The sequence below is a fragment of the Delphinus delphis genome, chromosome 16 (genome assembly GCF_949987515.2).
Source record: "Delphinus delphis chromosome 16, mDelDel1.2, whole genome shotgun sequence".
Classification (NCBI taxonomy): domain Eukaryota; kingdom Metazoa; phylum Chordata; class Mammalia; order Artiodactyla; family Delphinidae; genus Delphinus; species Delphinus delphis.
In genome coordinates, this window is record NC_082698.1 from 62862306 (window position 1) to 62888780 (window position 26475).

The window sequence follows — 26475 nt, forward strand, 5'->3', positions numbered from 1 at the left end:
ATTTCACAGTGACAATTTTAAACACACTACAGAGTTATTCAGGGCCATTCCAATTATATTTTTCCTGTTTTGTTTCACCTGATTTCATCTTTCTTTTAATCTCTTCTTCTGCCTAACCACAGAGCTGTCCCTCCCCCACAAACACGGGAGAGGTGAAAAGTAAACTATCACTAGTATTTATAAACACTCTGTAGCTCAATGTTCAAGCAGCCCTTCTCTGACAGCACCCCACCTCCACTCCTCTTATCTGAGGCTTCACTAACATTTAACTTGCAAGTGTCTTGCCTAAGTGTCCTCTCTGACTTACCAATTCTAGCTTCTAAACTGGAGAAAGTGAGAGAATTAATAACCCTCCAAGGGCTTCCCCTGGTGGCACAGTGGTTAAGAATCCGCCTGCCAATGCAGGGGACATGGGTTCGAGCCCTGGTCTGGGAAGGTCCCACATGCCGTGGAGCAACTAAGCCCGTGCGCCACAACTACTGAAGCCCGCGCTCCTAGAGCCCGTGCTCTGCAACAAGAGAAGCCACTGCAGTGAGAAGCCCGCGCACTGCAATGAAGAGTAGCCCCCGCTCGCCGCCAACTAGAGAAAGCCTGCGAGCAGCAATGAAGACCCGATGCAGCCAAAAATAAAATAAATTTATGAAAAAAAAATAACCCTCTTAATTGACGTATCTCATCACGTAAATACGAGACCAAACCCATTATCCAGTTCAGTTCATGGGTATTTCTTGAGACCATCTGGGCAAGAATAGACTATGTCTGCCATGACGTTAATTCACAGTGGAAAGCAAGTCCTAGAAGTTAAAGTTGCTCAAACGCAAAATATCAAAAGAAATATGCCGTTCCAGGCATTTCACTATTGATTATCCACAAGTAAGGGAGATATACAGTCAGTGCTGCCTGTTCAGCCTTTATCTTTATGAAGGTAAAGGTTAGAAGAATAAAGACTGCTATCAATTAAATATCATCTGAACTCTGAACTACTGAAGAAAAAGTCAGAGAGATGACTAACTGTAAACTTGGCTACTCCTTGACCCAACTACAACCAAATCAGTTTAATCCCTAGTCTGAAGTCAGCCTCGATTTAGCAGTTGCTCAAGAAATTAGTTTAGTTCTTCGAATGACCTAAGAGCTCAATTCACAGCCCAGAATGAACCCAAACCTTCAGGTTCATTTATAAAACACTTCCTGTATACCAAGTCCTGTGCTATATGGCATCTCATCACATTTAACCTCCCAAATAACGCTAAGTAGGTGTTATTGTCCATCTTTTTCAGATGTGGAGACCAAGCCATAGAGTGATGGCTCATAGTGATGAGAGAAGCTAAACCAAGATCTATCCAACTCCAAAGACTATGTCCTTAAGCTCCTTTTAGCTATATCTCTAACCAAGGCTTAAAATCTTTATTGGACAAGTAAAGGCCACTATGCATCAGACTGGCCTTTGGACATGGGAAGACCACTCACTCTATGTAAAATAGCCCACCAACCACTACCACTCTCTTCCCTTATTCTAGTTCTTTCTAGCATTTATCTCTGAAATCACATCTATTAATTTCACATTCATTTGCGCTTCTACTATATTCCAGGCACCATAGATATGGCAGTGAATTACACAAACAATATTTGCCCTCACAGAGCTGACATTATTTATTTAACTTATTCCTGTCAGTCACCATACCAAAATATAATCTCCACAAGGGCAGGAACATTATCTGTCTCACTTACTGCGTATTTCCAGCACCTAGAACAGCCTCTGGTACATGGGTACAACAGACAGCAACCTCTGTCAAAGAATTCTACCTGTGACATCCTCAGCAAAGGTATAGGAAACTGGTCAAAACAATTCACCAAACTGATTTTATTCCCACGCAGAGTTCCTTATAGTACATTGTCTTAGTGCTATACTACAAATGGCCATTAAATAAATCTTTAAATAAATCCTCTAAGACACAAAACAAACAGCAGTTTAGTTATCCTTAACAGTTAATTTTTCTTAGCAAAAAAAAAAGACCAGTAAAAGATAGCCACAGTACCACAGCAGGCAGTAAATGCATATGAGGAAAAAAGGATTTTAAAATAGATTTTTATTTGCAAAAATAAAAATAAAACTAATCTGAATCGGGTTCCTTCTTCTTTCTTCTTGTCCCTTTTAAGGAAGTCCCAGATTCTGTTCTTCCTTTGCCATGCTCAGTTTGTTGTGTCATCCACTCTCTTTCTAGTTGTTTCAGCATGTCTGCAGTGAGGAGTCCTTGCTGCACCAATCTGGAAGCAAGGGATTTCTCTCCTGCACCAGAGCCAAGTGGTTCAGCAGCTTTACTCCCTAAAGCTTTGGTGCCATGATTCCTTCTAGTTCGGCTCTTTACTATTCCTGACAAACGGGACTGGCTTTCTGCTGATGAGTTCTGCAAATTCAGCAGTTTATGTGCCTCTGAAATTTTAATCAGTTTGGTGATGTTATGTACACCATCTTGGATAATGCCATCTAATTGTTTCTGGAGATCTCGAACAAGGCTGGCATCTGGAAACATATCTATAAACCGGTAGCTGGAAAAAAAGACATATTACATTATAGGAACAGCTCTTACCGCAGTCACTGGATTAATCTCAATGAAGTAACTACGTCTTAACACTGATTCATTCCAAATATTCTGCTTTTGCAAAACTGTGTCCAGTGCCTTTGCTCAACCTTTATTTCGGCCAACACACCTGAGGAAGATGTTGTTATGAGAGTCGGTCCTTGCTCATATCTTAAATGATTCCAATATGCTCCCCTAGTGGGACATGCCCCCACCTTTGATAATCACTGATCTACAGCAGTACCTCTCAAATCACAATGTATACATGAGTCACCTCAGGATCCTGTTACAATGCAGAATTTGATTAAGCCTTGGGTGGGTCTGATATTCTCTATTTTTAACAAGCTCCCAGTTGATAACAATGCTTTTGGTCCAGGGATCACCATTTGCGTCACAAGGATCTAGGGGACTTTCTCACCTACCTATCTTAACTAGAATCGTAAGAACTCCTTAAGTCATTTTTGGAATAGGTATAAACCAGGCTCAACTGCCTTAATGGACAATAAACATAAAATAGAGCACCCTGCAAATATGTCCCTAATTTGAAAGTGCAAAAGACCATCATAAAACCTTTGATTCACCCTATTACTTAAAAAATGAGAGTGCATACAGGAAAACATGGGTACCTTAGCCACAGGTAAAGATCCAAGACATCATGGACAGCTTCAAGATCCATGAGGTCTTTAATATTCTTAGGTGGAAGTAACGGCCATTTAATGTATCGTCGTAACCATGAGAAGGTCAGGGGCTCATTCCTGCTATACTGCCTGGCAAACTGAGAGAAACAGAAGAAACGAATTTGGTAAAACAATCAGAATTCACTTCAGTCTGTGACCAGAAAAAAAAAAAAAAACAGCACAACAAAATGTTAACTGTGGCTATATCTCAATAGGCAGGCTGGTTTCTCTCCTTCTTTATACTTTTCTGTATTTTAGAGAACATTTAATATCTTATAAAGGTACTTTTTAAAAAAAAAGACATGATTTCCTTCTTTTTTCCAAAACCAGGGCAACAATATATACATGAACTAGCTTTCCAGGGACTGTCTATTAACTTTTAAGAACAATTAATGTTCTAAGTTCTAGGCAGACAGTACCCAAAGACTCTCATTCCTTCATGCAACAGTCCTATAGCTTCAAATGTGAGCTTGTATTTTTTAATATCCTCACTTATTATAAAGAAACTCTTTGAGGTGGCTTCGTGCAAGGTTGGTCATGAGTCAGTCAAACTAGTAAAGAGACTACCTCTTTACTAGTTATATAGTTTTGGCCAAGTCACCACTGTGCTTCAGCTTCCTCATTACCATAAGACCATTATACCTCCTTCTTGAACCACACGACACTCTTGGAGAATATGCCGCCTCCCAGACAATGCTAGGCATTATTATGCATCACAATATACTACAGGAGACAGAAATAAAACCATGCAAGAACTATCAAGCAGAAGTTTAAAATCTTTAGCTTCAAGGATAAGGTGATTTCAAATGGTTCATTTCCTAATTAGGGAAAATTATCTCTAAATACTTAACCTAAGCAAGGTCAGTACTTTAGAGAGGCAGGGCAGTTTTCAAATAATTGTGGTTAAATAATGTCACAATTTTATTAATTTCAGTCTGGTGCATTCTTCTAGGTTTAATAAATGCCAAGTAGGACAGCCATGAAGAATGTAAATGTGACCACGCTAACTTACTAATAAGCAGGACATGCCAAAAAGTTCTCTTATAAAGGCAGTGGCTTTAATATTTTTGGCCACAAACAACTAATGGAAGCCCATATGTAAAACAGCTAAGCATGGAGCTGCTCAGAGACGGGGAGGGAGAGAGGCCCATGCAGGAGCCATGGAACACAGTTTCAAAACAACTTCCTAAGGGGCATCAGAGACCATCAGTGGGATTGAGCTCCTTTCTACTTCAGTAATAATGGAGATCAAGAAAAAAGAAATATCTCTAGATTTCACATTTTAATCTGTAAACACAACACATAACAACTATTGACCTGTACTGCTCCAGACTCCTTACTCCTTAGTAATATGCTTCCGCTTTATTAGGGTAGCTGCTTGAAGGATGGTGTAAATGGGGTCAGGGCCATGGGCTCCAGCTCCATCCAGGCCAGTTTCTTAAGTTTAAGACTTTGTTCCATAAACTTCAACCTTATGCTAGTTAGCTCTCTCACAAACACCAGCTCTAAGAAACAGAGCGCTGGTAATAGCTGGACACAGTAAATAGCTGGACACGGAACACCTCTGAGACACATTAAGGAAAAAAGAAAAAGGCAAGCTACAGACTAATTCATTGTAACATTTATGGGAAAGCACACCCACCCAACAAAAACTAGAATTTCTACTCATACAGGTATGTAGGCAAATGTAACGGAAAAGGTCTGCAAGGATACACAATGCTGATAATAGCAGTTATGCCAGAGGACTGAGACTGAAGGTGGTAGCCCAATTTAACCTTCTCTAATGTTTTAATTTTGCTCACACAAAAAAAGTACTTATGTATTATTTGTGTAATTTTAAAGTAATTTAAAACATAAGCTTATAACTAGATTTGGTAAAAACAGAGCTAGTATGCAGAAAGCTAACATCTATTAAGAAGATGGCAGTGAAACTACAACAATGAATCAGGAAAAGATGCAAAGAGGAGACCTTTGGATTTAGCGGGGTGGGCGCTCCAAGCAGAAGCAAGAGGGACAGCAAGGGCCCAGAGATGTGAGAAGACACGGCAGGAGACTGGAAGTTCAGCTTCTACTGCCTTTGCCTAGTCCCCCTGTTTGGGTGAATCTTGTGCTCAGAAGTTAGAGATCTGTATCCCTACCCAAATGAGTTAAAAGAAAAGAGGCTGGAACCTTGGCACCAAATTCACACAAGACAGCCATCCCCGGCCCAATGCCTGATAGTTAAGAAAACTGAATACTATGGCCACTACTGACCCCAAAGCCACCTCCCTTCCAAAACATATTACCCAACACCAATAAGGAAAAAGTATATCATCAGGCAAAGACCCCTTTCCTCGAAAAAACTGTTTAATTATTTTTGTTTTAGCTTCTTCAAAAAGGCTACCATATAAGCCCAAATACAAAGCAAGACCTCCTTCCCCCAAAAAATTATCTGTAAGAAAAAAGAGCCATTTTTATTTAAGTTCGTACACAGTACCTCATATTAAAGGGTACTCTCTTATTTCTTTATTTTGAATAACAAACTGTTGTTTGGGGAAAATGCATCAACCTGAAACAACTCAAAATATCACAAAGATAAAGGCTTACCTGTAACAATGAAGAACAGACAAAAGGCTGCTTCTTGTTGATAGGGGCTGTGCAGAAAACATACCTCACTCGTAGACTTAATGGAATATGCTGGATCAACTCTGCAGAAAATTTAAAATCATCCATATTGCAGACAAAATACTGCCCATCAACTTGTGAAAAGTCTACAAAAATATCCTGGGGGGAAAAAATATATTAAATTACTGGACTACCTAGCTGGGCATGAATAAAGTACTCAAGTCTATAAATGACAATCACTTTAATCCATTAACAGACTTCCAGAAAGGCCTGCTTAATTCACTGCCTCCTCAAGCTAACAGACTTCCCCCATAGCCTTCCCGACCTAAAATACTCAGAAAATTCCTCAGGACAAAAGTCCCAAAAGATTTTGAGAGAAAGTTTCCGCTTTCAAGATAAACTTCATAAACAGCAACTTCACAAAAACAGACTATCCATTCATGTCCACAAGGTTAACCAGTAATTGTCTGACATACTGACCTTTTTAGAAAAGCGATGTAAGAGTTTCTACTTACAATGAGATTAGAAAGCGTTGTGTCAGGGAGATGGTAGGCAAACATTTCAATCTGTTCAGCAGTTGGATGAAGACCAGCTGCCTTTAGTAAAGAAAAAACGACCATAAGTTTATTTTTTTTTTTAAGGATAAGTTTTCTTAAGTTATTTCAAGATAAGTCCTATATTCAGGTTAAGCTATTGCCAAACGAGTTAAGGGACAAGAATTTAAGTAAAACAGAGAAAAGCATCATACTTTGCCATTTATTACCAACTGGGAAAGCTGACGAGATGATTTAGTAAAACTAATCAAGTATACCCATTGAGTAATTAATCTTTTGCTTATATTTTAGTTATATTTCTAAAATCTATGATGATCTGATAGAGTACCACAAATAGTTTCCGGGGTCCCAATTCTCTCCACTGAACAAAAACGAAAAAGGAAAACCCAATCACTTTATCCAGGGCAATAAAACTGACATATATACATAAAGAGAAAATGTCTAAATTGAAGGTCAGCTATCTCTTTACCTGTATATTTACACAATGTTAAGAATTGCCCACAATAAGTATAAGCAAGAAAATAAGAGAGAAAAGGAATGGGACAAAGAAAGAGGAAAGGAGGAGAGAGAGATGAGTCATGGGAGGGAGGCAGACGATGAAGACAAGAAAGGAGCTACAAAAAAAAAAAAAAAAAAAAAAAGAAAGGAGCTACACAGGAGGGAGGTGGGGGAGATCCATTATCAGCTGCACTCTTAACAAAAGCTACAGAAATGATTTCAACCACAGCTTTCCTCCAGGAACTTTTCCTTGCATTCTCTCATTTATATACCCTTTTACCTGGGTTCACTAAAATCAGATGAGCCTTAATTAGTGAATTTTCCAGGCAAACTTTAATTTGTAAGTTTGTTTAAAACATGTACACTTCTGCCTCATTAACTACACTAACCAAAATTTAACCCTGTCCTTACTGGTTCGAACTTGTATAGCTTAATGCTATTTTTGCCCCCCACACAAAGGTTTCTTCTACTTCCGAGCTTCTCACAATTTTCAGTCTGCTGATATAGTGTGTGCCCACCTGAAGCAACTGTGCCCCTATCCCCACCCACTGCTAGATTATGGGAAGAACTAAAGGAAAATCAGATTTACTAAACTTGTTATATTATGGCTACATTTGTAAAATCTGAATCTTTCACTTGCATACCATTCTCTAACAAAGGGGTCTCTATTAGGCCTCTCAAAAGCAATAAAGCAGGGTTTTCTCTTCTTTATTTTTTTATTTATTTACTTAATTTATTTTTGGCGGCGTTGGTTCTTTGTTGCTGTGTACGAGCTTTCTCTAGTTGCAGTGAGCGGGGGCTGCTCTTTGCTGTGGTGCACGGGCTTCTCATTGTGGTGGCTTCTCTTGCTGCGGAGCACGGGCTCTAGGCACGTAGGCTTCGGTAGTTGCGGCACGCAGGCTCAGTAGTTGTGGCTCACGGGCTCTAGAGCGCAGGCTCAGTAGTTGTGGTGCACGGGCTTAGTTGCTCCGCGGTATGTGGGATCTTCCCGGACCAGGGCTCGAGCTCGTGTTCCCTGCATTGGCAGGTGGATTCTTAACCTCTGCACCGCCAGGGAAGTCCAAAGCAGGGTTTTCTTGACATGATTTTCATGGCACAAAATTTTCTTTTGCTTATTTGTTTCCAGGTGTCTAAGGCAAAAGTCTGGAAAGTAAGTGAAGGAAGGAATGACTGTCCTCCATAGAGAAGTAGCAATTACTATGTTACACCTTACCTTTATAGGATCCACAGGCCTATTCAAAATTTCCTTTAATAAACTGAGGTCTTCTCGATTCATTGTTGTAACCTCTCCTTCCTTAAATTTTGAACTGAATCTACCAGCTCTGCCAGCAATCTGCAAGGCTTGAGAGGTGGTGATTGGTTCTATTTCTTTTTCTCCCTTTTCATTGATACTGGGCTTCATAAGGGAGTAAAAAATAATTCTTCTTATGCTCCTGAAACAGAAATACAACTGATGTCACGGACTGCTGTCTGAAAAACTGTCCATCATTTGATTCATTACAGAAATGCTCACTCTAATTCTAGTTTAGGCCTACTTGGAATATTGCCCACTATTTACAAAGTAAGGTAAAAGGGTTTGTTGGTAATTCTTTTTCTTCCCTTTAAATAGCATTTTTTAACAACTGTGTACATTTACTAAAAATCATCATCAAATTATACATTTAAAATGCGTGAACCGTATAATATGTAAATTATACCTCAGTAAGGCTCTAGAAAATAACTTTTTTACAAATAAACCACATAAAGCCTTCTTAAGCTACTTTTAAACACTGACTGCTGTTAATGGCTTTGAATAGTTCTTTCATGCATAAAGGTACAGTTGCATTCATTCCCCAGAGCGGAATATTCAGGCTTAATATTGTTAACCCCTAAACACAGTGGCTGGCCCCACACGCCCAACAGGCACACACCCTTGTTGACTGAGACAGTGAAAATCAAGTGAGGTAATGTAATAGGTTAGCAGTGGTAGGAAGCAGCACTCAAAAGTCCAAATGTTATGTGATATTTTCATTTTATTCCCTCAACAGGTGTGAGCAAGATAAATCTCAGACCTATACTATAATATCCATTCTCCTAAATCAAAGTGTTTGGTCATTCTAATGCCAATTATAAGTTTTTTTAATTTCCATCTAACCCACTGAATATCCATGATTATTAAAAACAGATTACTTACAAATTAAGTCCCATGCCAACTGCATCTGTAGCAACCAGGATTTTGCATGGATCACCAGGATCATTAAACTTTCTTGCTTGAGCAAGTTTGGTCCCTAAAACAGCAACAGTTTATGTTAAATCAGTATTCTCAACCTTTTACTACATCACACTAAATATACCTTGGGGGCTTCCCTGGAGGCGCAGGTGGTTGAGAGTCTGCCTGCCGATGCAGGGGACGGGGGTTCGTGCCCCGGTCCAGGAAGATCCCACATGCCACAGGGCGGCTGGGCCCGTGAGCCGTGGGCGCTCAGCCTGCGCGTCCGGAGCCTGTGCTCCGCAACGGGAGAGGCCGCAGTAGTGAGAGGCCCGCGTACCGCTAACTAACTAACTAAGTAACTAAGTAACTAAGTAACTAACTAAATCTTGGAAACCCTTACCTCCTACTCTCCATTTTTATGGATAAAACTCTTATTGTTTCAAATTTATTTCTTTACATTCTCAAGGAGCCAGTTATCCTTTATTTCCATTCCTTTAAGTATCCCCACAAAGAGCAACACAATCCTCTTATCATTTCTGAGGACACTCATCAATAGACTTCTGGTAATATTTTAAGAATATTACCAAGTTCATATTTTAATGACATTTCTGTAAGAAAATCATCAGCTCAACATTTAAAAATACAGTCTAATAATAGCAAGTAACAAGAGCTATAAATAATTAAAATACTTCTATCACCACAAAGATGACTAGAGAAATATTTATTTTATATAACCTATAATAAATTACACACCAAGCAACTTAATTCATATCTTTTACTGTGTTTTCTAGACATATCTCAACATAAATGGCAAAAACAAGAGATTTCATATCTTGTCATGATGAAAGCCAATACTTACCAGGTGGGAGACTGCCATATATAACAGCTGATTCCAATCCCCGAATTTCAATCTGTCGACTCACAGAATAAATATCATTCTTGCTAAAACAGACAATGCAGTCCCCAGGCCGAAGGTTGTCTAAAGATTCTAATGCGTGATCCAGCACAAAAATGGGGGTAAGCCTCTTATAGGTTCGAACCTACAATAAACGATATGATATTGTAAAATAACATACCTAACTCAGCTTCTTCTAATATTGTGAAAAACTCACAATCAAGAGTAGCTAGAAACTGATAAGTTCCAACTTTTTCAAGAGAAAATACAGAAAAACATTTATTTTGATATTACAAATATTACCATCCATTCTCACCGGTATTTCTAAATTAACAAAATGTTACAGAGGATTTCATAAATTTTCAAAGCACTTTCACATATATTTGATTTTTATGGCAACGTGGTAATTTCAGAAAGGTTAATATTATTTCCCTTTTATGAAAGAATAAAATAGAGTCTAATAAAAGATCAGGTCTGATGAGGATTTTTCCAGTTCTAGCCTTCTGTGATTTGCTTAAAAACACAAAGTGAATAACAGCAAAGCCAAGACTGGAACCCAGAATTTCTTCCACTACATTCCACTATCTCTCCCTGAAAGCTGAGCACAAAACTAAAGTAATGGACCAATTTAAAAATATTTCTTCATTTTATTACAGAAGTCTGGTAAAGAAAACAAAAAGTAGGATTAAATGGAAAGGAGTGGCTTCCTACTCTAGGAATTTGAAAAAGGGTACAAACTGTCTCTACCAATCAGATATATATCAAAGTCCCCAATATCTGACACCTGAGACTTTGAAAATCACAAACTTTTGCTGGAGCCTCCAACTTCCAACATTGCTGATTTATTTAATTCTAAAGAGTTCTGTTTAAACTCCAAAAGGTTTTGTCAAGAAAAGATAAGGAATCTCCTTATACTTTTGGAGACTTAGGGTGTGACAGCCACGCAGTCAGAACTTTAGTTCATGAGGGTCAACCAACTATGTATGATCTAGTCAACTACGAGGAAATGCTAATCTTTCAAGTTCAGATTTTGCCACCATCTGGGGCCTATGAAGCCACTGCCTGGGTACTCTGGGCTATTTGCTATGCCACCTTGAGAACAAAGTGTATAATCTAGGGGCTTCCCTGGTGGCGCAGTGGTTGGGGGTCCGCCTGTCAATGCAGGGGACGTGGGTTTGTGACTCGGTCCGGGAGGATCCCATATGCCGCGGAGCGGCTGGGCCCGTGAGCCGTGGCCGCTGGGCCTACGTGTCCGGAGCCTGTGCTCCGCGGCGGGAGAGGCCACAGCAGTGAGAGGCCCGTGTACAGCCAAAAAAAAAAAAAAAAAAAGTGTATAATCTAGTACCTCCACATCTTCCCCAGTTGTGTACATAAGCTCGGTAACCAGGTCAATAGCAGCAGATTCTCCACACAAATGGATTTCTTCAGCACAGAGTCCTGTTAAATGCAAAATTGGCGTTTCTTAAAATTTTAAAGATATAAAATTAAATATGCAGTACTCTACATACCAAAAATACCTTAAGTTTGCTTACCTATTGCTTTACAACTTCACTAAGTGTTTTCATATTATCTCTATGATTCTAACCTCAAAACAAAACCTTCTACTAGGCGAAAATTATCACCACTTTTATAAATCTTGGGGTTTTTAAATTGCTTTGGCCAAGGTTTTGAGTCTACTAGAGGATGAAGCCAGCCTGTACTAGAACCTGCATTTTGATGGTTAATACTGAACATTAGTCCTATACTTTTTTTTTCAAATTAGGCTCCATGGAATCACTGAGGTGCCTCAGAGGCTGGGGGCTGCTAGGTAGAAGAAACTCCAAGCTCCTTACCCCTGAGCGTATCCACTTTCATCTATTTTATATTACAGGCTTTAGTGTATACTCTTTGTTTACAGAAAGTTTACCTATGTTTTTAAATTTGAAAACACTTGCCCTACAACATGCTGATCAAAAATTCACTCCAATATCAAGCAGGAGAAACGTTCATTCATGTCTATGGACCTCGCTTCCAGGAGCCTATCCTAAAGAAGTAATAAAATGAATAAAAAGTTAACGCCTACAAAGATTTTTACTGCATCATTAATAATAGAGAAAAATGTTCAACTCTTTGGGACAAATTACAACTGGTCTCCCACATCCACAGGTTTCACATCTGCAGATTCAACCAACCGCGGATTGAGCATATTCAATCCGTGGTTGGTTGAATTCATGGCTGCAGAAGCCATCCAACTGTAAAGGATTTGAGCATCTGCAGATTTTGGTATCTGTGCGGGTACAGGAACCAACATCCCACAAATACCAAAAGGACGACTGTGTAGTACAGTTCTTCAATGGAGAACATGCAACATTAATATGTGGTATGAAAAAAAAGTCTATGAAACAACAGAACTGAAAAAAAAAGCAAGATAAAAATTATATATTCACAAAACACCATATACATGAGAAAAAAGACTGCCATGAAACACCAAAATGTTAATAGTGGTTGTGTAAATATGGCAAGATTTGAACACTTTAATTAAGTGATTATGCTAATTTTATGACAGAAGAAATGGACTTCCCATTATTAGAACAATACTTAGAAAATTAAAGCTCACACTTAGCTGACTTTTTTGATGGATTTGTGTCAAGAGAGAATCTAGCTGGCTCTATTTGGCAATGTCAAGCAGATAAATGCAGATAAATCCCAGTGCAGATGTCACAAAGCACAGGTTTTATAGCAATAAGACCACCAACCTAGTAGTGCTCTGGTCCAGGCCCATCCTCTGGCTGGATCTTTAATCATTTGAATTTCATCAATCACGGCCACTTCATCTTAAAATAAAAAGTTATCATGAGCAAGACAATCTACTTCAATAGTATTATAAACAAACCACAATACCAAAATGCAAGCTTTCAATACCACCATAATCATCATCATTACTTATTAGGTGCTTCGTTTCTAGCAGGCTTGTTCTAAGTGCTTTACAACTCATTTAATCCTCACAACAAACCCATTAGGTAAGTATCATTATTACTTACATTTCCTTTTTTTTAATCTCATCTTTTTTTTTTAAATTAAAAATAATTGTCTTTGGCCACACTGTGAAGCTTGCAGGATCTTAGTTCCCCAATCAGGGACTGAACCCATGCCTTCCGTAGTGAAAGTGAGGACTCCTAACCACTGGACCACCAGGGAATTCCCCTACATTTACATTTTACAGAAGAATAAACTGAGACCCAGAGAAGTTAAGTCACTGGCCCTAGTGTAAGATTTAAAACCGTGAAATTCAAACCCAGACCGTCTCTACTGCACTGTCTCCCAAACTGAACAGGTTCAGTTGTCCTATTTTCTGCAATCTCAGAGGCAGCCTGGAGAATCTGCCTAATAAGAACACATCCACACAGCAACTGAAGTAGCTCCTGGGACCAAGGAGTAGATAACCCTGCAGTAAAACGAAGCACCTCAGGAATCCAGACGGGTGTCAGGAGGAGAACCAGAGAAGAACGTGTAATTCCCTGAGCTCCAGCTCTGCTTATTCTTAGGGGTTTTAAAGCTTATTATGGTAAAAAAAAAATAGTGGCTCATTTTATTTTCTAATGCCAAAATGCTTCCAACCATATTATTTTATTCTTTTTAAGTCATATAAATTATATTTTAGTTTGCTTCCCAAAATACCAAGGAGTTGCAAGGAGCATATTTTAAAAAAAGGAAAAATTTAATGTGCCCACAACGACATTTAGCAAACAAAAGAAAGCTAATTTTATACTGAAAAACTATCAGATTAAAAATTACTAGCATATCTGAGCGTATACAAGCAAGATTAGAAAAGAGGGCACAGAAGAAGGAATTTTCATTTATATGTGCTATTTTAATTTTTACAATGTATTACTTTTAGAATAAATGGATTTTTTGGAAAACTATCCATTTACTCAGAAAGTTAAGATTATTAAAATGAAAAAAGCAAGCTACCAAATAGTACATAATATATAATCCCTATTTTATTTAATATACACACTCACGATGCACACATAAGTATAATGCATACACAATACAAACACAGTCTAGAAAATATACACCACAGGGTTAATACTTGTTGATTCTGGATGGGTGGAATTGGGAGATTTTTTTTTTTCCTTCTCTTTGCATTTATTTTTATGTTTTCTATAATGAAGAAATGATTGCCTATATAATAAGGAAAAAGGTAATTTTCATTTAAAATACTTTCAAAACTACAGTAATTAAATAGAAGTTTTCTGTGGTACTATGTGTAATAGTGAAAAACGTTAAACAACCTAAATATTCTTTAATAGAGGAATGAATAATTTTAGTCATAATATGGAATACTACATAACAATTTAAATGAATAAATGTGATATATATTCATGATACATGTATATGTATACAAGACTAGATCTAAAAAATGTGTAAAATATAAAGCAAATTGTGGAATAATAATGCAATATGATAATCATGTAAATGTTTTAAAACACACAATCCACAGTATTGATAGGGAATACATAACAGTGATACCAAAAAAAAAAAAAAGGAAAGGTATATACCAAATATTTGATAGCAACTGGATCAAAAGAGGAGAGAGGAATTGAACTGGGGAGCGACACAAAGGAAAATTCATACTTAGTGACATTTCAGTTCTTTTATGAGAAAAAGGGAAAGAAATTCAAAAGCAAACATAAGAGAAAGTTTGGCATTTTTAAGTAGTGGTAAGTCCTGGGTATTTGCTGTACTATTCTTTTCTTTGTCTCAATTTAAAATTTGTTTCACAATAAAAAACACATTCCATATGTTCATCTGAATTTTAAAATAAAAAAATACTAAACCATACAGTTTTTAAAATGGTGTATACATACAAGGAGTTGTAACACTGCACATCTCAACAGTACAAGCAACATGGGCAGCCTGTTTCCCATCTGGCTCTACTGTCACACGTTCTTCACCTGTTACCAAGTCACATGGCACACCCTAAGATGACAAAAAGAAAACTGGAATTATTTCCACCTTGAAAACAATAGCAAAAAGAAGTTTTGGATGTTTAATAGAGTATTCTCTCCATTACATCAAATTTATTTGTCTAATAGTTGAAACAAAATATCCCCAATCCTTTAAAAAAAATTTTAATAAGAAAGCAAAAGCCACTCTCTTATATAACCTATGTAAACTTGGAAACATCTCAAATCAGCTAAATTCTCAGATAACAAAAGCATGAGAAATTGCAGCAGTTTCACTTTTTACCTCTGTACTATTTCAATAGTTTCTGTACCATTTTAGTTTATTAAAATGAAATTGTTTCTATGTTCAAGAAAAATATCATAAATAAAATTTAAGAATATAAAGACCTCCTAATATATTTCTTTGAGAAGGACCAACATCAATGCTATGGTGTATTTGAGTTACCAACCACCCCCGTCCACTAAGGACTGAGGGGTTCCCCAGGATGAAGAACATTTGGTGCTAAATCAGGGAAAGTCCAGGCAAACTGGAACAGCTGGTCTCCACAGTGGCCTGAAACTAATGAGGAAACATCAGACTTTGCATACATATCCAACTGTCATCCAGTTGTATCCAAACTGAGTGACAACTTACAACACAACTGACCTGTAGTCTTTCAAAATGTAAAGGTTTGGCATGGACATATATACACTACCAAACGTAAAAGAGATAGCTAGTGGGAAGCAGCCGCATAGCACAGGGAGAGCAGCTCGGTGCTTTGTGACCACCTAGAGGGGTGGGATAGGGAGGGTGGGAGGGAGACGCAAGAGGGAGGAGATATGGGGATATATGTATATGTATAGCTGACTCACTTTGTTATACAGCAGAAACGAACACACCATTGTAAAGCAATTATACTCCAATAAAGATGTAAAAAAAAAAATGTAAAGGTTATGAAAGACAGAAAGACTGAGGAATTGTACTAGAAACATGACAATAAAACACAGCGGGAGACCCTGAACAGAATGCTGGGGTGGGGGGGGATGGGGAAATGGAGTGGTGGCAGTGTTTATAGGACAACTGGCAAAATTTGAATATGGACTGTGGATTAAATAATGGAATTCTATCGATATTAAATGTCCTACTTTAGATGAATACCCTGAGGTTATGTAAAAGAAAGTCTTTGTTCTGTGGAAATACTTTAAGTATTTACGAATAAGGAGGCATTATGTATGCAAATTACACAAATTATTCAGAACATAATAAAAGAGAATGCAAATCGCCTACCAAAACGGGTTAATCTTTCATTATAAAATCATAATAAAACAATGAACTAAAATATGGCCCCTTTACTGAAATGATGCCTCAGACCACAGGGCATTCAGTCCTTTTCTCAGTCTTTATCGTTAGTTCTGGTTGACAGCATCAAAGGTCTAATCTTAAAAAAAGGTAAATTGAATACAACAGAGTAGGTGGGTAACTCTGAGGAGACAAAGAAGGGGTTCAGAGGGCGTTTCATCTATATCAATATTTTCTTTTTCTTTTTTTTGGCTGTGCCACGTGGCTTACAGGATCTTAGTTCCCCCACCAGGGATTGAACCCGGGCCCTCCGCAGTGAAAGCACCAAGTCCTAACCACTGGACCGCCAGGGAATTCCCCAATAATATTTTATTTCTTGAATCTGATGGGAGTTGGGTAGTGGACTCAGGTTATCTGAATGTTATTCCCTGCATTCCTCTGTATATGTGAAATATTCTGTAATATTGTATTTCACTCATTCTGATACACACGTTTTTTCACATTTTAGTATCTCTGAAACCAGGATACCTCTTAACAATGGATGGCATGTCAGAATTCAGTCGGCAGCATCATCTTCCTTCTCAGTTTTACATAAAATAACAGTACATCTTACACTTGATGGCTTGTTAGATGCAATGCAAGATGGCACTTTTTGTTAACAGTAAATTACTACATACGCCCTCCCCCTCTACCCCCTTCACTCTACTCTCCCCCAAATTAACAAGAAAAAGAGAGAATATTTGGTAATATACTAACAGCAGCATTACTCTTTTCGAAGATCTCATGTGCCAGTAATTTTAAAGGGCCACAATATACTCCAGATTTTGCTGACAAGTATTTCTGGATTGCATGATAAGTCTTTCCACTGTTCGTGGGACCTGAATGGAATATTATCTTCCGCTGTAAGACTCTGGCTTCTGGGTACCTAGAACATGAGTAGGTAAACAGCTTAATTCCATTAACCTCAAAATCCTGGCAAAGGTATTAAATGAAAAAAATTCCAAGGAAACATCCTCTTAACATTCATAAGATAGCATCTTTGAAAAATTAAATGATGAGCTTCATATCCACACTAAAATGACTGCTTTCCGAGAATAGCATTTACTAACTAGAGGACAGAAAAATCCAAATGCAAATTAATTTATTGGATATTCTTGCCACTGTATAAATCCCCTTCCCCAAGAGTTACCTAAAATAAGTTTAAACTGCTAACAGCTCCAGAGATTTGTCCACATTATTTCCACAGCTCTACATATGCCCTATAAATAAATATTCCTAGGCTTCTGAATTTCAGCATATACAATAAAATGACTGAGTCTTCTGCTTCTGGCCATGAGCACTTGCCCTCTCACCATAAACAAGTACAAAACTGGACAAAATATATACAGCAGCTGCCTGGGGACATGGACAGGAGGCAGTGCAGGACTACAAGCCCCAAAAGAAAGGAACACCTGAGATGAGCCCTGCTGTACCCCAGTAGGGCATAGGGAGGTGGAACCCAAGCAAGGTAAAAGTCCCACTGAGCTGAGCAGTAGAGATCAAGTTCAAAGCTGCTGAAGCAGCTGGAATTTGAAAGCCAGAGTGTGAAAGAGAAAAAAGGGTGCAATAGAGGGGGAGCCTTGAAGTCTGTGTGGGAGTTCCTTGGGTCCTTGGCCAAGGGCTGGGCTGAGCATGTCCTCCTAACAGAGGACAGCTTGCTAAGAGTTTGAGTGGAAAGTCTCAAAGAGGTGGCAAAGTGCTAGGAGATGCTGGAGTTCCAGCCACAGTGGTGGAGGGGAGAGCTCATTAATAGCGTATTCAGCTGAGACACCAGGAAGGCCACACCTGAATTGTAAGGATGACACCCTAAAGGGCTACTCTAGATCCGCCCTAATAAAACCTTAAACCAAACTTGATTAGGATTCAAGGGGAGACACCAGTTAACTGCCTGCCAAAACTGCCCACTCTTCTAGAGAAAACAAAACAATCTAGATGACTTATGATTTATCATCCAGCATACAATAAAAGTACATAATGATCACTAATTTTCCAAGATTAGAAACTGAAAATTGCAAATCTACAAATAAAGAAACTAACCAGTTAGGTGGTATTCTTAGGTCACTGATTTTACGTAGATCATCCTTACATTCCAACACAGGAAATATCTGTTTTGCATGTCTCAAGAAAAATGGAAATAAATCATCCACGTGAGCTGGAAAATAAAACACTGCATTAATATGTGCAATCTAAATGCTATCCATAACTGCACTGAATGAGAACTTTACTCTTAGTGAGCTAAATTAAGGGGGCATTGCCAGAATAAAAAGAAAAACCCTAAAACAAGGAACTCTATCCCTTCCTGAGGTCCTGCTTTGTCTTACATTTTCCTCCTCATTTCACTTATATTTTCCAGGAAAACAGAAAATTGGCTTTCAACAACCACGTTCCACTTCTTCTATGCAAACAGGTAAAGATCAGCATTGATGAAAGTTAAGTTAAAAACAAAGAACCTGGGGGAATTCCCTGGCAGTCCAGTGGTTAGGACTCGGCACCTCATCGCAAGGGGGCCCCGGGTTCGATCCCTGGTTGGGGAACTAGGATCCGCAAGTGGCATGGTACGGTCAAAACAAAACAAACAAACAACAACAAAAAACAAAGGACCTGGGAATATACATTAGAGAGAAGGCCTGTGGTTACTGAAGAGAAATACAGGTGCCAAGTATTTTTTAAACTACAGAGACCACTAAGAGACAAAACATGAAAGTGAATTGACGCCTCAGCAAGAAGTCTCCACACCTTAGTGGCTCTGATGAGGGTGGGGTTGTGTCCAATTCTGCTTTGTGTCCAGGTTCTACCTCAGTGCCTGGCCCAGGGCAAAAGTCTAATAGTCAAATACTTAAAAATATAACCAAAGCCAAACTGCCCATGGGAACAAAATAACGATGTTCCTACATTTTTTTCTTTTTTTTGCGGTACGCGGGCCTCTCACTGTTGTGGCCTCTCCCGTTGCGGAGCACAGGCTCCGGACGCGCAGGCTCAGTGGCCATGGCTTACGGGCCCAGCCGCTCCGCGGCATGTGGGATCTTCCCGGACCGGGGCACGAATCCATGTCCCCTGCATCGGTAGGCGGACTCTCAGCCACTGCGCCACCAGGGAAGCCCAATGTTCCTACATTTTTATCTTTTATAGCAAGAGCTTTGTCCTAATATGAGGGAGAAACAAGCCAGTGGCAGAAACAGATGGAATCTGTTATGTATTAATTCTGTCTTGTGTGAGAGTTTATTTCACTGTAGCCTATATATTACTACATAGTGAAGAGCAGATAATGACAGATGAAGACCCCAGTCTTCCTCCAGCATAAGACATACGGGTGATTTAATAACCAGTTCAGGGACCCACTATAAAAGCAAAAGGACCTAGAAGGCCTCCTACGAAAGCACTGAATTATTTACAGAGGATATTAACAGGGTTTATTCTAAAGCAAATACGCCCTAACTAGAGAAATAAACATAGGAAGAAATAAAAAGTATGCTCAACAGGATTTTAAAAAGTCTCTAAACACTTGCCTGCACTGAAGCAAATATCATTCAAAATAATGTGAATGTCCACATCCAGGGAATGAGACTGCATGATATAATTTCGAAAGCTTATGAAAGCCTGGTGGAAGAGACGAGCTGTGGGAAACACAAAATCAAAACAGGTAGGACTTAGTTTTCATTTAATTTCTCATTTTAAAAAATACATATACACGTCACACCTAACTCATCAAAGTGTCTTTTTCTTTTCTTGTAGTACAGCTGGTTTGTTATGATCCGGGCTAAAACTGATATTCTAGTAGCGCATGAAGGAAAGCTGAACACACAGCTCCCTTGCCGTGTGTCTGGCTCCCCAGGTGCCTCCTGCCGATCTCCTGCCTACAGAGAAGCAAAAGTCAGGGACATTCTCTAGATTACAACTATGTATTAATACGTATGTCCAGGCCACACTAGGTCCCACACAACAATGACAAAGCTGTAATCTAAGCAGTAATAAGATGTCTCTAATGGAAATCTTATTAGCCTTACCATCGAGTCCATAATCAGCACTCAGTTTCTGAATTTCTTTTCTCTTGTAAAACTTATCTAAGATCTTCTTTACTTCATCTGGAAGAAAGATATAAAAATTTAACATATGTTTAACATTTGTTTTCCAGATAGAGAAATGCCCAAAGAGCAAAAGAAACCTGAAGTCATAACACTCAAGGCAGCAGTCTACTGAGTGTTGCGAGAACTTGAAGGTTTTAGTTGATCACAAACTCTTTATAGTTTAATAGTGTCTAGAAAAAGTATAAAGTCAAACAATGCAATATTCCTGTAATACTGCAGAAGACTAAGCAAGGTGCTACAGGATTAGCATCACCCCTAGCCTCCATCAGACCACTTTTAGATAACCATGTTCTGTTTTGTTTACTTACAACCATTCTGAACATCAAATAGTGAGCAGCTAAAGGTATCTAGAAAGATAACCAATACTGTGAGGGCCAGATCATTATGCTTTCGTGTGAATGACTAAAGGAGCCAGGGATGATCTTTAGCTTGGAGATGATTTTAGGGAGAACAGATTATACATATTTTGTTCTAGATGGCATAACTAAAGTCAGTGGGAAGTGAAGGAAACAGATTTCAGTGTAATTTATACAAGAATTTCCTAATAATGAGAACAGGGAAAAGGGGTTGTCTCACAAAAGTGCCAGCTCGTTGTCACTGAAAAGTACTCAAGCAAGGCTTAGATGACTGTATTTCAAGGGTGACAGCAGAGAAATTACTGTGCTATAGTGGAGGCTGGATTAGATACCTGCTGAAATAACATGCCACTAAGAGTCCCTAATTTTACAGGTGAAAATACTTTTTTTTTTTTAATTTTTTTTTGCGGTACGTGGGAAAATAATCAAGCTGAGATTGTATTAACATTGCACATGTTAAAACACTACTGCATTATTCTGTAGAGATAAACATTTTACTAATCCAGCCACACCCTCTACATTTCTGGGAAGGCAGGCCAAAACTGATACAGTCTTTGCTCATGAAACACAGAAAGGCCAGGTGGCCTGTATTTTTGCCTCCCACCAGAGTACCAACTGCACTTGCATCCAACCACAACACACACACAACACTCACTGAAGAAATTAAGCCTGAATAAAGCATCTCACTATCAAAACTTTGTTTTGCAGAATGAGAGAATTTCAAAGTCGCTGGTTTAGCCATTAGGTTTGCCCACAACTAAATGTAAGATGCATACAAACATATCTACTATCACAGGCAGCCATCCTGATATTTCTGGGTTTCTGTTACTTTGTACCCAGTGGGTCCAACAGTTTCTTTACAATAGTGGAAAAATCAGTGACAAAAAAGGCACATGCAATTGCTTGGGGAAATTCTGCTGACCTATAAACTCAATACAAACTGAAGACATCACATTTATTAGAATTAATCCATTTTCTGTAACTAACACTCCAGTGTTATGCAAGAATTATGATACTTCACTCAATTTAAAATGCTTCAGAAATATGAGGTTTCTCATGCTAAGTGAAAGAAACTAGTCAGGAAGGCCCACGTATTGTATACTATTTATATGAAAGGTCCAAACAGAAAGGGAATGTGGATTAGTGGTTGCCACGGGCTGGGCAGAGGGGAGTGGGGGCTAGGGGAATGGGGAGTCACTGTTTCTGGGTATGGGATTTCTTTTGGGGTCATGAAAATGTTCTAAAATTAGATTATGGTGATAGTTTCACAACCCTGCAAATACACCATTTAATTACACACTTTAAATGGATAAACTTTATGATATGTAAATCATACTGTACAGCTGTTTTAAAAAATGAATACTACCCACATACTAAAAGTGAAGCTTCTCTGTATCAATACTTTCTTTTATCTAAAATTTAAAAGATAACTGCAAAAACATTAACACAATGGAAATAGCATGGAAAAAAATTTAATCTACTACAGAAGTATATGGAAAACATAGTTTTGTTTTTCATAAAAATTAAGCTTTAACTGTCTCATTGTTCTTTTTAAAAATCATTCATTCATTCATTCATTCATTCACTTATGGCTGCGTTGGGTCTTCAGTGTTGTGTGCGGGCTTTCTCTAGTTGTGGCGAGCGAGGGCTACTCTTTGTTGCGGTGTGTGGGCTTCTCATTGTGGTGGCTTCTCTTGTTGCAGAGCATGGGCTCTAGGTGCACAAGCTTCAGTAGTTGTGGCACACGGGGTCAGCAGTTGTAGCTCGCGGGCTCTAGAGCACAGGCTCGGTAGTCGTGGCACACAGGCTTAGCTGCTCCATGGCATGTGGGATCTTTCCGGACCAGGGCTTGAATCCATGTCCCCTGCACTGGCAGGCAGGTTCTTAACAACTGCGCCACCAGGGAAGTCCCTGTCTCATTGTTCTTAACAGAATGACCTGATTTGGGGATCACAGTTACTTCTCATTTAAATTAACGGTGATTAAAGGAGACTCTCTAGATTTCAGCCACAGTAGAAATGACTCAGTACTACAACTTTTAACCAATTAATAGCTTTCTTCCAGCTTCCTACAATGGGAGTTTGGGATTTAATAACAGGTTCTCTTCTAAAATGTAAATGTACCTCACATGAGTCTTTACACAAAAATGATCCACTTTACTCACTCCACGTACATCTCGATGAAGAACGAAGTAGCTACTACTAATAGTTGGGACTGCTTAAACCTTATGATTTACCCATTTTGTTAAAATGCTTTAATTTGCTTGTTCCACTGTACTTATCAGTAATTAACTAGAAGCCCATTACTTAATACATCAAAGCTCTATGATCACTTGAGGGTTGGAGAAGCAGGTGGAAAGGTACAAAACTCAACCTCTTCAAAACAGAATTGGAAATGCCAAAGTTACAGTGGAAACACAGGTGGGGAGAAGTGATCAGAATAGATCAGAACATCTCTAGGATCCAAAAAGGAAAGGGAGAATCAATCCTGAAGAGACTGTACCAAAGACCACCTAGGAGTGGCATTTAGTTTCCACCCCTTTAATATTACAACTAGTATTACCACTCTTGTTGAATATGAAGAAGTACTGAAATATTGTTCTAGTAGTGGTTGAACTCATGATGAACCTTTTGTATCATCACAAAGGGAATTATAAAAAATAGTACTAGATTTACTGAAACTGTCCCTATTGCAGCAGACAGTTGCATTAGGCCAAATGCCTCCGACCCTTCTGCATCTCTCTCAGGTGATGGGTGTGAGAGATGACTATTCCCTACACCCTCAAATGTATCTATCCCTGATACACCTACATCAAATTACAATGACTTCGTTAGGCTTCTGTTCTTTCTTAAGGTTCCCCTTGTAACCAACAGCATGATTCTCATCCAGGAAGCTAGCTGTGCTCTGGGCAGAAAAGTGTTGCCTAATACCCTATGCAGAAACTGTCTCCATAATCTTGATCCCCTTAGCATTACACCGTAATTCTGTACTTCGTGAGTGATTCGCCAGAACATACCAATCCAGGTGTTTTGACAAGCAAGCTTCCCCAAAAACTCTGACTCCAGTTCACTTTACTAATACGGAGCTGAGTGGCTTCAACCCTACGAATCCAAGTTCCAATCTGCATCTACCCATCTAGAACTACTAGCATCTATGAGGAAACTACCACAACCTGTCTCAATTAATCTGATACCTTCCCTAGGAGTCACAACTGCTAATAAAATTCACCATGAATATTATTTGTTGTTGTCACGTCCTGTAAACATACCAGTTATCAATCAAAAATCAGAAAGAGATCATGTGTGGTACATCAATCACCCATGGTCAGCCAGGGCTCACCTAGCTTACCTCAGTGCCTGGGTGCTACCTTCCTCCTTCACTGCTCCACTTGAGACCACCCAAAACTTCCAGCTTAGTCAGCTGTCCAAGAAAGGGCAGGGCCACTCTGCCATCAAAGGTAGCTGCACTTCATTGTTAGAACTTCCAAACACTTAAAAATTCATAACAGTGCCCAAAAGATTTCAAAACACTAATCTGGTGAGACCAGCTGATCATGAGTAAAAATACATCCAAGGAATTTTACACCAGTTATTAACAGCCTAAAGAAAGAGAGGCTTAGAACCTTTATTTATATGATACCCCAAAAAAGTATTTTGTTAAATCCTCACATCAACCTATGCTATATAGTTGGGATGGATTATTTGGGCTCCTCGGGTGATAGTTTTCCCAGTTTCCACACATCACAGATTCTACTGCAGGGTAATTCCATTTTTCAAATAGCAAATGTTTAGTACAAGTGATACTAGTTTACATTTGTTCACCCCTTTACACTTTTCAAAGTGCTTTGCCCAACTCTTTATCATGACTTTCACAATCCAGAGATGTAAGCAAAGAAAATATTACTCTCATTTTACCATTTGGGAAATGGAGAAAAGGTAAGTAAACTGTAAATCGGGCCAGTCACTTAAGTGCTGTAATGACTATCACAAATATGCACCATCTTTCTACTTGTAGTCAATCATGTTCACAGGGCTAAATGTGTTACAATCAACCAGAAAAAATACACATACACATATAATTTATATACATATATGTATGTGTTACAATCAACCAGAAAAAAATATATATAATATATATGTTTACATAATACATAAGTATATGTATGTGCTACTGCATGACTAGATAAGTGTCAGGGGTAAAGACTGTCTACTTCATAAGAGTTACAGTAAAGATTAAACGGGTCACATGCTTAAAACAGTACCTATCTCTAGCAAACACTGAGTATTAGCCATTGTTATTTTTAGAAAAAGAAGAAGAAGATGGAATTACAGATGTATTCTAGGCAGAGGGAGTAGCATGTGTAAAAGCCCTGGGGCACAAGTGCACATTTCATCAGTTTGACTGAAACAAGGAGAGTGGCTGGCAACAACGCTTCTCCAACAGGTACCCACGCCAGATCAGGCAGGGATTGAGGACCCTTTTAAACTGGGAACAATGGAAAAACATTAAACAATGTTTTGCAAGGGAGCAATAGGATTAGATCTTGCCACTTACTGATGCTAAGCGATTCCTTTCCCTCTGGAGCCCCGGATGACCAGGGAACCTACCACTTTCGGTGAGCACACCCTTACGTTCTACCTTGTACTACAGCTGGCCATTCATATGTCCTTCCTCCCCACGAGACTGTAAGTTTCTGGAGCGGAAGAGATCTGGATGTGAGTCTGGTTCCTCTTGGCAACCACCATACAGCCTAACACAGTGTCTGGTTTGCCTAGGTACCCAGTCAATGACAAAAACTCCTGAAAGAAATCTTCCTCTGGCTTTTCAATGCCCCACTCCCTTGTCCCTTCTCGGAGCAATAGTTCTGGGTAGCGGGGGAGAAGAAAGAGTACACTAGAAATCAGTCGTCCACCTAACGACTCGAAAAAGGTGAATCGTCCCATCACAAGAGGGCTTAAACCATTCACAGGACAACAGTGAAAGGGAGAAGGCCACTTCTGGAGCAGCACATCAAAGGATCAATAAGACACAGTCCCAAGCCTTGAAGGGCTCACACGCCAGTAAGGGAGGCAGACAGTGACAGGCACGATGACAACGCTCGAGGGGACCTCGGGTCTCCAGGGGAAGGGCGGGGGGGGGGGCGGGGGTAAGCTTCTTCGCGGGCCCTGCAACACCACCCGCGCCGCCCTCGCCAGCTCCTGCACTCACTCTTGTCCAGAGGGCGGGTTAGCTCGGCCCCGACATCGCCGTCAGCGCTGCGGCCCTGCGGTTTCACAGTCAGCGGCACGAACAAGGACGTGTTCGGAGATTTGGAGCCTCCTGAGGCAGAGGAAGAGGCGCAGGCAACGGCAGGAACGCGCCCCAGAGTCCCAGGAAAGGGCCCAGTGTGGGCGCGAAGGGCAGAGCAGATGGCTGCCCGGGGGCCAGGCTGGCGCCCCGGGGGAAGCCGAGCCCACAACAGGGCACACCGGGGGAAGGACATTGAGACCGCAGACTCGAGAGGAGGCGGACTGCAGCAGCCTGCGGACACGGCGGCGGGCAGTGACGCACAGCGCCAGTGCCTATAGCCCGCAAAGACCCAGAACAGCGGAGCTGCCCAGGAAGACGCCCGATCAATAACGAAAAAGTAGTGCCGGAAGATTGCTCGTAAAGGGGAGGAAAAGCTTAGAAGCGAAAATCACAGAAGATAAGTGCTTGCAAGTCCTTGTTCTCTCTCTCTCTTTTTTATTGGAGATTGGAGCCAGCTTTCTTTAAAAAAATAATCTGGCA

At 39.5% G+C, this 26475-nt stretch overlaps 1 protein-coding gene across 2 annotated transcripts; it reads right to left on the reverse strand.

Annotated features, from left to right (window-relative positions):
• Positions 1-467: 467 nt before the first annotated feature.
• Positions 468-26229, reverse strand: SUPV3L1 (Suv3 like RNA helicase). Of its 2 annotated transcripts, XM_060034884.1 has the most exons (15): positions 25915-26229; positions 20270-20347; positions 19772-19879; positions 18303-18417; positions 16983-17151; positions 14849-14960; positions 12734-12811; positions 11344-11435; positions 9963-10143; positions 9086-9179; positions 8126-8345; positions 6376-6456; positions 5843-6019; positions 3206-3354; positions 468-2547 (listed from the first exon to the last, which is right to left on the reverse strand). In XM_060034884.1, exons 1-15 carry the CDS (start codon positions 26186-26188, stop codon positions 2112-2114), a joined length of 2364 nt encoding a protein of 787 aa, XP_059890867.1. In that variant the 5' UTR covers positions 26189-26229; the 3' UTR covers positions 468-2111. The 2 variants fall into 2 exon arrangements, with proteins under 2 accessions (XP_059890867.1, XP_059890868.1); XM_060034885.1 differs by lacking the exons at positions 18303-18417; positions 19772-19879; positions 20270-20347; positions 25915-26229 and having other exon boundaries at positions 469-2547; positions 16994-17137.
• Between the last annotated feature and the right edge of the window lie 246 nt (positions 26230-26475).